The sequence below is a fragment of the Bubalus bubalis genome, chromosome 18 (assembly GCF_019923935.1).
Source record: "Bubalus bubalis isolate 160015118507 breed Murrah chromosome 18, NDDB_SH_1, whole genome shotgun sequence".
Classification (NCBI taxonomy): Eukaryota; Metazoa; Chordata; class Mammalia; order Artiodactyla; family Bovidae; genus Bubalus; species Bubalus bubalis.
Window position 1 is genome coordinate 59,918,172 of NC_059174.1, and position 14,253 is coordinate 59,932,424.

Below are 14,253 nucleotides of genomic sequence, written 5' to 3' on the forward strand. Positions count from 1 at the left end.
CATTTTTGACACTAATCACAGGCATCATATTTATATAGTTTCTCTCTAGTAAGAATTTTGTTACATTCCAGAAGGCTTAAACTTTGCCAAAATTTTGTGTGGTTTTTCTTAAAGATGTACATTCTGCCACCAAATAAATGTTAGGCACAGTTACAGGCTTTGCCACATACGTATGTTTTAAATGATTTCTCTCCTTGAGGGGGTCTCTGATTTTAAGGTCTGACTACCTACATACATTTTATCTCAATCATTATATTTGTAAGATTTCTATTATTAATTTTTCAATGATGCCCAAAGCTTCAGCTTTTAATAAAAGCACTGCCACATAGACTAGGTTTATGTTTCTTTTCAGTATGTATTTTCTGATGCCTACCCAGGTTTGTAAACTGAGTAAAAGCTCTGCCACACTCATGACATTTGTAAGGTTTCTCGCCAGTATGAATGATCTTATGTCGATTGAGATGTGAACCATCTGTAAAGGCTTTGCCACACTCGTTACATTGATAAGGCTTCTCTCCAATATGAGTTCTCTCGTGACGCCAAAGTTGTGAATTTTGGGTAAAAGCCTTATCACATTTATTACATTTATAAGGTCTTTCTCCTGTATGAATTCTCTGATGTGCCACAAGGCTTGAATGCTGGATAAAAGCCTTGCCACATAAACTGCATTTGAGTTCTCCAGTGAGAGTTTTCCCATGACTGCAAAGTTGTGAATGCTGGACCAACGCCTTACAGCACACATCATATTTGTAAGGTTTCTCTCCAGTATGAGTTCTCTCAAGATCCCAAAGCTGCGAATGTTGGATCAAAGGCTTAACACACACATTGCATTTACTCGGTTTCTTTCCACTGTGCATTCTCTGATGCCTACTAAGACTTGAAACTTGGGTAAAAGCTTTGTCACACTCATCACATTTGTAAGGTTTCTCTCCAGTGTGGGTGGTCTTATGTTGAGTAAGATTTGAATGTTTCGTAAAGGCTTTGCCACACTCAGTACATATATAAGGTTTCTCCCCAGTATGGATTCTCATATGTTGAGTAAGGATTGACCGCACGGGAAAGGCTTTGCCGCATTCATTACATTTGTAAGGTTTCTCACCAGTATGGATTTTCTCATGAATCCAAAGGAGTGAACGTTGCATAAATGACTTACCACATTCTTTACACTTATAAGGTTTCTCCCCAGTGTGCAGCCTCTGATGACTTGCAAGGATTGAATTTCGACTGAAGACCTTGCCACAGACATCACATTTGTATGGTTTTTCTCCTGTATGGATTATCTGATGGTTCCTTAGGGCTGAGTGAACACTAAATGCTTTGCCACACTCATTACATCTGTAAGGTTTCTCTCCAGTATGGACTACCTTATGTTGAGTAAGGTTTGAATGCTTCCTAAAGGCCTTCCCACACTCATTACATCTGTAAGGTTTCTCTCCTGTATGGATTCTCTTATGCTGAGTAAGGCTTGAGCGCTTCCTAAAGGCTTTGCCACATTCATTACATTTGTAAGATTTCTCTCCAAAGTGCGCTGTCTGATGACTTACAAGAACTGATTTTCGACTGAAGACCTTGCCACAGACATCACATTCATAGGCTTTCTTTGTTGTATGGATCAACTGATGTCTAGTGAGGTTTGAGCACTGATTAAAGGTTTTGCCACACTCTTTACATTTGTAAGGTTTCTCTCCTGTATGAATTCTCTGATGACACGCGAGGTGTGAATTTCGACTAAACACCTTACCACATACATCACAATTATAACGTTTCTCTCCTGTATGGATTAACTGATGTCTGCTGAGGTTTGAGCTGTAAGGAAAGGTTTTGTCACACTCATTACATTTATAAGGTTTTTCCTTGTATGCTTTCTGGTCTTGTGTCAGTATTGAAGGGTGAATAAAATCATTCCCATACGGATTAGAAATGTTGGTTTGGACAATAGGAGAAATTGTCTGCAATGGTAAAAATGAGGTGCTACTGTTGCTACTCTTGTCAGCTTCATTAAATTCATCAATTTTCTCTTCACTTTTAAATATACACCATTCATCCTGAAAGCTTAATGCAAGCTTATTTTCAATAGGTTTGATTCCTGGATCCCTTCTACCATGTTGATTTTTTCCATCAGTGAGATTTTCATTATTGTTAACAGGCATTCCTTTGTCATTTCCTTCATCATCTGTCCACTGACACTCAAAGACATGCATATTTTCCTGGATTTCCGTGAAGTAAAAATCTCGGACTTCCTGACTTTCATATCTTCCCAACATCACTCTCTGGAATACTCCTGTATCACTGTTTGCTTTTGGTTTCAATTTCTTGATCACATGTATATGAGAGACAGCTACAAGATATAAAGAACCATAGGTATCCTATTAATTACAGATGGTAAATAAATGTTTCATGTTGAAAAGGTGATATTACACAAAAGGCATTACCAATCCTGAACAGTTACTAAACTTCCCAACCATGACCTTCAAGGTAGACACAACTACAGAAATGGGATCTTTTATTAAAGAAAGAATAATCACATGTAATTCAAGTTAATTTTAGGGTAGCCTAGTCACTCAATGACAAAATCACTCACATTGTGCAAACTTACGCTAGCTCTCAAAGAAAGGGTATTTTCCACCTTGACCTCAAAGATCACATACCTTTTGGCAGTAAACATATTGCTGTCTCATAACTGAGGAGAAAAAACTATTATACATATTTTATGTATAATTACTATACATATATAAGTACTAAAGAATAGTCAATGTATTGTAATGCTGCTGCTGCTGCTAAGTCGCTTTAGTCGTGTCCGACTCTGTGCGACCTCATAGACGGCAGCCCACTAGGCTCCTCTGTCCCTGGGATTCTCCAGGCAAGAATACTGGAGTGAGTTGCCATTTCCTTCTCCAATGCATGAAAGTGAAAAATCAGAGTGAATTCGGTCAGTCGTGTCCGACTCTTAGCTCCCCCATGGACTGCAGCCTACCAGGCTCCTCCGTCCATGGAATTTTCCAGGCAAGAGGACTGGAGTGGGGTGCCGTTGCCTTCTCTGATTGTAATGCTAAATAATCCAAAACAAGCTTATCTAATAAATAATCTAAATAACTTATAGTTTAGAATTGCAAAACCATTGTAGAACTGAGAAAATAAAACAATTTATAAGAAAACAAAATATTTATCTTAATACACATTATATATCCACATGTACCCACTGAGAGAAAGCATTTTACAATATTAAGAGATGCTGTGTGTCAGATATATTGCATAATGCATGCTGAAAGATCATCTATAAATCACAATATAAATTGAAAATTATTCCAGTAAACCATGATAAAGTCAGCATAGATAATAAGTCACCATATTACAGAAAATTTTTACTCTGTAGAACTCTAGACATTCCCCCTTAAGAATAAAGAACTTATATTCTAGAAGGAGCACACAATATGAGAGCTGGGAGTTATATAGAAATCACTGACTTATGAACTATCATGTCAGGAAAATACATAACATTATTAAAAAAAGCTGGAAAAAGAAGTCAGAAGTCACTATTACAATTTCATGACTGCAGCTACATCACAGTCAACTAATAGAGAAATTCCCTGTCTATGCACTGCCCTTTAGTAATCCTGGTCACTGGCCCCAAATCATATGTGATACATTGCATATGCTTTGAGAATTTATTAACGAAGGTCAGAGACAATACTGTTGAGAACATATTGGAAAATGAAACATACACAGGAGCTTCCCTGGCGGTCCAGTGGTTAAGAATCCACCTGCAATTCAAGGGACACCAGTTTGATCCCTGGGAAAATCCTACATGCCATGGAGCAACTAAGCCCATGCACCACAAATACTGAACCCTAGCTCTAGAGTCCAAAAGCTACAACTTCTGAAGCCCAAGCACCCTACAACCACTATTTTAAAAATAAGGACAGCAGACTCACAGGATTTATGTACCTGACACCAATGTACACAGCAAGTGAGAGAAAGACAATCTGAACCTGTACCTACAGAATCAGAAAACATGTTCTTGAGCACAACTGGTTATTCAGGCAGCCCACATTATAAAATACTACAATGAATACCAGGATCTGAGAAAGAAATAATTCATGGGAGATAATAAGAGCTCTAACAGTCAGACTTGGCTATCCCTCCTGGAATTGGCTTTTGAGTCATCAGCCCTGTACATACTGATTTAGCTTCTGTCGGGAGAAAGTTGTTCAGTGTATGAACATGCGTACATATGTGCTCAGTCATGTCCAACTCTTTGTGACTGCCGCCATGGACTATAGCCCGGCAGTCTCCTCTGTCCATGGGACTTCCCAGAAAAAAACTGAAGTGGGTTACCATTTTCCTTTTCCAGGGGATCTTCCCAACCCAGGGTTCAAACCCACATCTCTCCTGCATTGGCAGGTGGATTTTTTTATCACTGTGCCACCTGGGCTTCCACAGAACTGCACAAGGGTGACTAGAATACTGACCTTGGAAGAAAAGAACTGGCAGGCTCTGAGACTGAACTCAAACCCTCCCAATACCCAGAGCTGCCCTTAGGAGGAAATGCAAAGCAAAACTACAGTGACATACCACCTCACACCTAGTAGAATGGCCATCATAAAAAAGTCAAGAGATAGAAAGTGGAGGTGAAGATATGGAGAAAAGGCAACTCACTGCAATACTGGTGGAAATGTAAATTGGTGCAGCCACCATAGAAAAAGAGTATGTAGAATTCCTCAAAATATTAAAAAAAAAAAAAAAAAAGAAGGACGACCATAAGATATAGCAGTCTCACTTCTGGGAATACACTGAAAGGAAATGAAAGCACTCTCTTACAGAGATATTTGCACTGCTCTGTTGTTGCAGCATTATTTACAATAGCGAAGACATAAAAAAAAGCTAAGTGTCCAACAGTGTGTAAAGAAATTTTAAAATGTTACATATACAATGGAATATTATTCAGCCAAAAAAAAAAAGTAAATCCTGCTATCTGTACCGATACAGACCTTCAGGGCATTATGCTAAGTGAAGTAAGTCAGGAGAGAAATACAAATACAGTTATGACCTCACTTATATCACATATATATGGAATCTTAAAAACAAAAGCCAAATGATTAGAAAAAGAGAGTAGAAGAGTGATTGCAGGGGCAGGGGAATATCATTACATACAATGGAATATTATTACACACAATGGAATATTATACATACAGGGGAATATTATTACATACAGGGAAATATTATTACAGTTTCAGTTATATTGGCAGTTTCAGTTATAAGGTGAATATGTTCAGGAGATCTAATATACAGCATGGTGACTACTGTTAACAAAACTGTCTTATATAATCAAACTTGACTAGACAGTAGACATTAAATGTTCTCACCACACACACACACACAAACACAAATTGTAATTATGTGACTTGATGGATGTGTTAAGTGTGCTCTGGTAATTATTTAGTAATATATATATATCATATCATCACTGTACAGTTTACATTTATACCATGTTATGTGGATTGAAGTGAAGTGAAAGTTACTCAGTCATGTCCGACTCTTTGCAAAACCATGAACTATAGTCCATGGAATCTCCAGGCCAGAATACTGGAGTGGGTAGCTTTTCCCTTCTCCAGGGGATCTTCCCAACCTAGGGATCAAACCCAGGTCTCCTGCATTACAGGAACAGTGTTTAGCAGCTGAGCCACAAGGGAAGCCCCAAAATACTGGAGTGGATAGCCTATCCCTTCTCCGGCGGATCTTTCCAACCCAGGAATCGAACCGGGGTCTCCTGCATTGCAGGTGGATTCTTTACCAGCTGAGCTATCAGAACTCATGCTATGGTCTGTGTCCACATAACACATATGTTATGTGGATTACATGTCAATAAATCTGGGAAAAAAGAAAATACAAAGAAGTGCACAAAAGAAATCCTGGCTGACCATGAATAAGAATTTAAAAAAAAAAGAGAGAGAGAGAGAAAGGAAGAAAAGATTGGGAAAAAAAAAATATCTCAGAAGAACAAAATAGAGCCAAAGCTAGAGAAGGAAGGAAGAAAAAGATTAAAGGAATTAGAGAATAAAAAAACTACAACCACAAAACTCAAAGTTGGTTCTTTGAAAAGAAAGACAAAATTTACACTCAGCAAGATAAAGAAAAAAAATCAGAAGACTCAAATAGCTGAAGTTGGAAATGAAAGAGGGAACATTACAACTGATCACAACTGATTCTACAGAAATCAAAAGGATTATGAGAGAATACTGTGGGCAATTCTGGGCTTCTAAGGTGGCACTAGTGGTAAGAGAACCCACCTGGCAATGCATCTGATGGAATCAAGAAAGGGAGACCAATGGAAAAAGACTATCCTATTCTCCTCAAAGTCAAGGAAGCAAAGAATTCTCAGGAGCCAGGTGACGGAGTGTAGATGGCGATGAACACTTTGCCTTGGTCTGTGTGGGAGCTGTTGTAGCACCACTAAGTGTGAAAAGATAAACTTTACATATTGCAGGACAGAACAAGTCAGGGAGAAGAAAAATTTTCTCTGAAAATTCACAAGAAATAAACTTCTGTTTTCCCATAGACATCTCCCACTTAGGGAGAGTTTCCCAAACACTATTAATGGTGCGGTTTCCTCACTGCCCTTCTGAGCTCTGACCTGTGTTGGCAACTTTGATACATTCCCATTTGTTTACTTTTTTTTTTTTCTATTTTCACTTCATTCTCTAGAATCTAGAGTTCTTTCCCTTGCTCTAAGATGGAGATAACGTTCAGAAACAGAAATTCATACTTAACAAAAAGATAAGAACAGCCTTCCCTGGGTGGTGCAGTGAATAAGAATCTGCCTGCCGATGCAGGGGACACAGGTTGAATCCCTGGTCCAGGAAGATCCTACATTCCTTGGAGCAACTGCGCCCTTGCGCCACAACTATCGAACCCGAGATCTAGAGCCCATGAGCCGCCACTACTGAAGCCCACTTGCCCTAGAGCTTGTGCTTTGCAATAAGAGAAGCCATTTCTTTCTGGGGATGTGCTGGTCCCCAGTCTGCCCAGGCCCGCAGGGATGGCTTCGGGGCTTGGGAAAGCCAAACTGTCAAGACTCAAAGCAGCCTCCTTCCCATCTGGGAGGCTGGGTGTCCTCACGCCTCTGGCTTCTCTGTCCCAGTGGGCAGTGCCTAGAGCCCACGGCCCCCAAGAGAGCTCTTGGCAGACAAAGCCAGTGGCCGAGCCTTACCTGTCCCTCCTGGCCTGCCGGCCTGGGGTCGTGTGCCCTGGCCTGTCAGTATTTATTGCCTCCATATGTGCTGTCCTCTGGGCCCGCTGGCCTGCCGCCTCTGCCCCCATGCTTGGTGCCACCAATCCCCAGCAGGCCCTCCCTGGACCACCCAGGACAACCATGGGACCAAGCTTGCACAGCTGGAGCCGTCCCCTCTGCCCGCACCCCACCCTACCCCACCCTTCGTCGGTCAGGCCCGGGCCTAGAATGCACAGGGTCCTGTCCCTGATTCTTCTTTTCTGACTGGGAAATAAACTTCCCCTTAAGAGGGGAAAAAAGAGAGGGAGAGAAGCCATTTCAATGAGAAACCTGCACAGCACAAGAAGAGTAGCCCCTGCTCGTGACAACTAGAGAAAGCCGGAGCAAAGCAGTGAAGACCTAGTGCAGCCAAAAATAAATAAATAATTTAGAAGAAAAGAAAAGAACTCCCAGCTCCTCACGAGCAGTGAGGACATTACAAGGGGGAGGTCTGGGAAAATACTTCACACATTCATCTACTGCCTCCTTCTGAATGCGGAGGGAACAGCCTAATATGCAGGTCTCAAGCTCTCTTCCTAGAACTACTGAATCAAAAGCAGAGGGAGAGAAAACAGGGAATTCGGTATTTTACAAGTTTGCCATTACACTTTTTAAATACTTAAGCTCTGGAACAACTCCTAGTGTATCATGAAATGTGCATATTTCTGAAGAAACGGTTCAACTCCTGATGCCAATCACGAAGCTTTGCATGTCTGAGTCAACAAGGCTTCGAGCTCAGTCAAGCAAAAGAGGGGCTCCCAAGAGGCACAGAGGGAAAATGCAGAGATACCCCAGGGCAGATCCCAACTTCTAGAGGAAAGTGATCCTCACCCACAGAGAGCAGGTTCCTGTAGGTCTCCAGCATCACGTCCCTATACAGGGCCCTCTGAGCAGGGTGCAGGCATTCCCACTCCTCCTGAGAGAATTCGATGGCCACATCCTTAAAGGTCAAATGTCCCTGAAATAAAAAATATATCTCACTGAGGGACTACGAGGAGAGTTCTTATCTTCACACAAAATGAGAAGAAGAGAGAGGATCAATTGGGTTGGAGAATGGGTTTTGACAGATTCCAGTACAGGCATTTTGAGCAAGTTATGTGCCTTGAATTTTAATTTCTTTGCTTCTGTAAGAGAATATGATATCCTCCAAATCAGTGTGGATGACTGATTTCTGTGGATGATACATGAAATATACAAGCAAAAATGAAACACAGGTTGGCTACACAGGAGAGTCAGATATTCTGTTGTACACACTGAGTGGGATTCAATATGCAGATGAGCTAGTGAGTGGTGTCCTGAGAGACGAACAAGTCCACAGTAGCTTTACAAAAAGATCAGGATCTTAACATTGAGATGAGGATAACAAGAGAAATGATGAAAAACGTTTCGATACTTCCTATGTGCTAAGCATTACTCTTAATGCTTTAAGTGTATTGACAGTTACTACATGTAGTAACATAGAGGGTTCCCTGAGAAAGCTGAAACGAGTACAAGTGAACATGTGCAAATGCATAATGTGTGTACACATCCACATATGTTTACATTTTTACTCCTATTTAAATTATTAATGTGACAGTGTAAAAAAATTAAGATATAATCTCAATTGCTAAAAAATAAAAAACTTACTATAAAATGATGTCTTTTATATAAGCCAAGAACTTGCACATGCATGCATGTACACACACATGTAAATATCCAATTCACTAAATAAGAGTAGCTGTTTCAACGTATTTTGGGTAAGTTTTTAAATTATCATTTTTACTTAATGTAGTTCAGCATCTCTGGGACAAGGAAAATGTTCTAATCTTACATAATTTAGTTTGTCAACATTATTCTTCAGTAGGTTAGCAAAGAACCAGTACAAGCATGAACAAATATATAATACTTCAATCTCTGTAAAATACATATAACTCAAAATGCAAATATAATTTTATCCATTTAAATCCAGATAAGTAACTATTAACAAAAGCCAGATTTTGTTTATTCCACTAATAAAATATTGATTCAAAACTGGAAAGGATATTAGTGGTATACAGGGCCTTCCCTCATAGCTTAGTTGGTAAAGAATCTGCCTGCAATGCAGGAGACCCGGGTTCGATCCCTGGGTTGGGAAGATCCCCTGGAGAAGGAAATGGCTACCCACTCCAGTAGTTTTGCCTAGAGAATCCCATAGACAGAGGAGCCTGGCAGGCTAGTCAATGGGGTTGCAAGAGTGCAAGAGTCAGACATGACTTGGCGACTAAACCACCATTGTGAAAGTGAAGTTGCTCAGTCCTGTCTGACTCTTTGCAACCCCATAGACTGTAGCCTACCAGGCTCCTCTGTCCATGGGATTTTCCAGGCAATAGTACTGGAGTGGATTGCCATTTCCTTCTCCAGGGGATCTTCCCGACCCAGGGCTCAAACCCAGGTCTCCTATATTGTAGACAGTTGCTTTACCGTCTGAGCCACCAGGGTTGAAAAGTTTTTGAAATAAAAATTGAAAAAAAAAAAAAAAAAACTTTTATTGAGCAAGAACATACTTAACCATCAGAGAAGACTAGTAATTCTGAAGCAGGGCATTTTGGAAGGACCGACAAAACAATTAACTGAAAATCTGACTTCACCTGAGAAAGAGCCATTCTTGACCTCTTTTCTTTCCTCTTCTGCCTCCTCTGGATTTCTTCCTCAGAGGTGAATCTTTCGAGGTCAATCCTGAAAGTTGAAAACAGGCTGTTTAAGGCTTAGAATCAACATCCCCTTTCCTGTGCCACAACCACACACACAGGGAAGACCTCACCATATGGAAGAGACAGTCCTCTGCTGCCCACTGTCACAAGAGGTGCGTGTAGGCACCCGCCAGGACTAACACACCCATCTTCCTGCACACAGCGCTCCCACGGGCTAAGCCCAGAACCTGTTTTAACAACGTCACAGGAATACATTTCCCTCTGCCAAATCCACTGCCTTCATTCTTCCACAGGTGAGATCATGTTACTCAATTCAACCCATGCATGCACATCTCAGCCTCAGCATCTGTGTGTCCCAGGAAACCTGAGCTAAGATGCTATGGTACCCACACCATTTCACGCAGCCCATACCATCCATAAACCCACTTGCAGATGCTCCAGCCAGAACAGCAACATCCTTTGCCAACAGTTCCGTACACCCCATGATCCTACAACTATGCCTGGGACACACACACACACACACACACACACACACAAAATTCACTGGGCTCATCCAGAGGCCCACACTTGCTCCCACAACTCTCCTGCAGACCCCGACAGGCTCCCCTCCATTTTCTCCATTTTTCCTCCTCTCCTCCATGCAGGCATGAACAAACAGAGCTGAAAGGCACAGAGACCTCGGGGCACCGGCACTGTAAGAGAAACGCACAGAAGCTGCAAATCCAAGGACTCTGGGTGTCCAGGAATGGAGACCAAGAAGCTGACCCTTCTGGGAAAATAATGAAGGGGTTAGCTTGGAAATAAGCTCTGCGAGAATGTGCTCATCAAGAATAGAGGGGCTCTGTTGGCAGGTTTGAGGTCAATCAGCCCATTCTGTATCACCGGCAGAGAACACAGAAGAAAGACCTGAGGGGAACATCCACTTAGTACCTCACTATTTTAACAGATCGCATAAAATGGAAGACAACGGAATATTAGACTATATTAAACCTAGCAGTTAAACTAGGCTTCAACTGCTAAAAAAAATCACTGACATCCTTACCAAGTACTCATTGAAACAGGCCCTCACCCGTCCTCTACAAGGCCATCTGTCCTCACTCATTCTTATTTCCACCTTAGTTTTCCTACTTTGTGAACCGCTCTGTCTTGGCTTCTCCTGATCCCCCTCGCCCACATATTTACAGGGATGTCGACCGAATAAGATGCTCGCCTAGCGGAAGACAGCATTTTCCAGCGAGAAAGCTGGGTGTCACGGGGGTGACCATGTCATCTCCCCCCACACGCGGACGGGGAAACGTCACTATGAAGAGGCCTGTGCGGCAGAAGGACCGGCCGGACGCGAGGACAGAGGGGCTGGGAGGGAGGGGGTCTCAGGAGCCGCGAGGGCTCCCCAGAACCCCAGGACCGGGGAGAGGACGGGCGCGGCCTCTCCGGGAGCGGGGGCCGGCGCGGCCTCTAGGGCGAGGTTATGGGGGACGAGGAAGGGGAGGAGGAGGTGAGAGCGAATTCATGTCGGGGAAGAGGGCTTTACGCGGGTCATCGGGGGCGGCGATCAGTAACGGATTTTAAGCAGGAACATAGAGCGAAGAAGAAAACCAAAGGGGGGAAAAAAAAAGCCAAGGCACCGAACTAGCCTGAGAGATTTGAAACGCAGAGGGAAACGCCCCCTGTGACGGCGACGTCTGGACTTACGGAGCACGGAGGAGTAGGTGCGGTGATTTTCAGGTCCCTAGTGACTCCCACACCCTGAAGAAGGGTTGGGCGCGCGGCTATGAAGCGCAAATTTGCACGAAAAACAAGAAACAATGTGCCGCAATATGACCTCCGCTCCGCGATCTTCGCTTCCGGGTCCGTTGCCAGCTGCGCACGCGCGGACTCGGAGGCACGGCGGCGGGGGCGGAGCCAGGGCGGAGCGCGGCCGGAGAGGGGCGGGGCGTGGGACTCAGGTCCGCGCGGGGCGGGCGAGAAGGCGGGGAAGGGGCGGGGCCTGCGCGTTCCTCCGCGTCGCTGCGAAGGCGTAGCTCTCTGGGTTAGAAATGTTTGAGAATCTTTTGCGTCTCTTGATGCATCGTTGCTCCCTGCTAAGAGATTAAGTTACTGTCTCTCCATCTAAAGGAAATCACTCCTGAATATTCATTGGAAGGACTGAGGCTGAAGCTGCAACTCCAATACTTAGACCACCTAATGTGAAGACCTGACTCATTGGAAAAGACCCTGATGCTGGGAAAAATTGAAGGCGGAAGGAGAAGGAGGCGACAGAGGGTGAGATGGTGGATGGCATCACCAACTCAATGGACATGAGTTTGAGTAAACTCAGGGAGTTGGTAATGGACAGGGAGGTCTGGCGTGCTGCAGTCCATGGGGTCGCCAAGAGTCGGACATGACTAAGCCACTGAACTGAACTGAAGATGTTTTCCTCTTACAATGAAAATGGCTTAAGTCAAAAGCTTGTTTGTGCCAGTCAGTAGGTTGCACCCACTCCTGTGAGACTGAAGCAATTCAGCGGTCTGGGATCTCGAAGAAGGATCTGTATGTGGTGGTGGTTAGATCCGGAAACATTTCCTGCGGTTGGATTTAATTTAAGCAGTCTGCAGTTGTTCCATACAAACTAGAATGTGAAATACAAGCTCTGCATGCGTAGAAGTAGCTATTTTACACTGACATTCTACAGAACAGCATTTTGGCTTCTATTCCCCGTTCTCGCAGGAGGCCAACTTGGCATTGTGCTCTGTTCCAGAGACTTATAGCGACAGGACTGATCAAAGAATTTTTCACATATTGATAAGTAGGCAAGTCATTCTGACTTCAGTTAACCTGAATTTTATGCTGATAGCCTGTTTGTGTCCTTTTTCCTGTGGAGGGAAAAGTCCAGTTCCTCCTACCTGTGTGTTTCTTCCCTCTGTCTCCTTTACCCTTAAACTACTACCACACTGACAGAGAACACTCCACTTTCTGACACTTCTGATCAGCAAATATATGGGTGTTTTTTCCACAAGCAATTGCATGTGACACCAGCTGGGTGTCCTACAATTCAACTCAACCTCGGCATTTATCCGATATAGCATCAGATCCCACACATCCCACAAATCTGCCACTCCCCTGTCCCCACTCCACTCCCCCCACAATACACTTCAGATGCCAGTAAAAAGTCCAGGTTGTCACCTCTGCTTCTGACCAGCTGACTTTAGATTAGAGTTTCCAAACCCTTTTTTGGTTCATACAAAAGTATACACACAGCTGGTTTATATAGTGCTGCTTCTAAGTCCTGGGGAAAAAAAAAAAATCTAACTGGAAGTCCCAAATTTTAAATGTCTCCAGTGGAAACTTAGTATCACACCCCACCAAGCCACACATCAGTTGTAACTAGTCCTCAGTCATTGTAAATGTTCCTGTCCTGGCAATTTTCTCCTAGTTTGTCCACCCAATGGCCTTTCTCCATTTGCATGACACTCTTCAATTAACGAGTGATTCTTCTCAAATATCACCTTATCATACAGCATTCTCTGAACACACTGTTTAAATCAGGACTCTCACTCTATCATTATACATGCAAACCTTCATTGTATTTATCAGCATCCTGTTTTATTATTGCTGACTTCCCTTACAGAATATAAGCTATTTGAAGATGGTCATTGATTCCCTGCTGTATCATGAGTGATTAGAATTGTTCCTCATTGATAGAATGAGTGAATGCATTTTATCATTACAAAGAAGAAAGCTGCTGCAATGCATAGGTTTACAGATCAGTGGGTTATCATCTGGTAAACCTCAAATTATATTTGTGGCATTGAAACGGAGCTGGACTCTATGATCCTTGCCCCGCGCCCCACCATGTCTTCTGCCTGCCTTTTGCCTGTTGAATGTCAAAGAATAATTTTAATCAGAAAAGTGAGAAATGCTTAAACAAAGGAGGGAGACTAAATAATAATAATGTAGCCATTAAGCATAATCAAGGACCTTTAGTTCTTTCTTAAGGGATGTAAATAATATTCTGAACCATATCCTGTGAGCTGTCCTATAGATACCAAAACCCCAGGTGGAGAAGTTAACTACAAGATGGCCAGACTGTACCCAGGACTTGAGCTGCCACAATTCCAAGAATTTACCACAAAGAAATGGGAACAAGTGCACCCCAGAACTAAAGATTAACTGTACCTAAAACAACCAAGATGCTACTGCTAGTCACACCACTGATAACCAATATGAAGATGACTGATGACTGTGCTATTTCTGCATGTAATCTGCTCCCCACCCCCCAGCCCCACACACACTGTCTATAAAAGCTCTCACGCCCTGCTTGTCGGGGCCAGGGTGGGG

The 14,253-nt window shown here is 42.9% G+C and overlaps 2 protein-coding genes across 5 annotated transcripts in view; both read right to left on the reverse strand.

Moving 5' to 3' along the window:
- Positions 1-11,682, reverse strand: LOC102392263 (zinc finger protein 160). Of its 3 annotated transcripts, XM_006049377.4 has the most exons (4): positions 11,629-11,682; positions 9,874-9,961; positions 8,099-8,225; positions 1-2,338 (listed from the first exon to the last, which is right to left on the reverse strand). In XM_006049377.4, exons 2-4 carry the CDS (start codon positions 9,886-9,888, stop codon positions 300-302), a joined length of 2,181 nt encoding a protein of 726 aa, XP_006049439.3. In that variant the 5' UTR covers positions 9,889-9,961; positions 11,629-11,682; the 3' UTR covers positions 1-299. The 3 variants fall into 3 exon arrangements, with proteins under 3 accessions (XP_006049439.3, XP_045019257.1, XP_045019258.1); XM_045163322.1 differs by lacking the exons at positions 8,099-8,225; positions 11,629-11,682 and having other exon boundaries at positions 9,874-9,944; XM_045163323.1 differs by lacking the exons at positions 8,099-8,225; positions 9,874-9,961; positions 11,629-11,682 and adding an exon at positions 6,288-6,383.
- Positions 2,298-14,253, reverse strand: part of LOC102391712 (zinc finger protein 677) — a 25,865-nt gene continuing 13,909 nt past the window's right edge. The window contains exons 5-7 of one of the 2 annotated variants that reach the window (XM_044931555.2): positions 9,874-9,961; positions 8,099-8,225; positions 2,298-2,338 (exon numbers count right to left, since the gene is read on the reverse strand). In XM_044931555.2, coding sequence (XP_044787490.2) covers positions 8,216-8,225; positions 9,874-9,961 — 98 coding nt within the window. In that variant the 3' untranslated portion in view covers positions 2,298-2,338; positions 8,099-8,215. Of the gene's footprint in view, positions 2,339-3,651; positions 3,762-8,098; positions 8,226-9,873; positions 9,962-14,253 lie in introns of those variants that run through there. The other variant, XM_044931556.2, reaches the window with a different exon arrangement.

Bases quoted from the DNA above. Each gene is read 5' to 3' on its own strand.
- LOC102392263 (XM_006049377.4), bottom strand. The intron at 2,339-8,098 runs GTGAGGATCACT...TATATCTTGTAG, and splicing joins CAGGAACCTGCTCTCTGTGG to CTGTCTCTCATATACATGTG.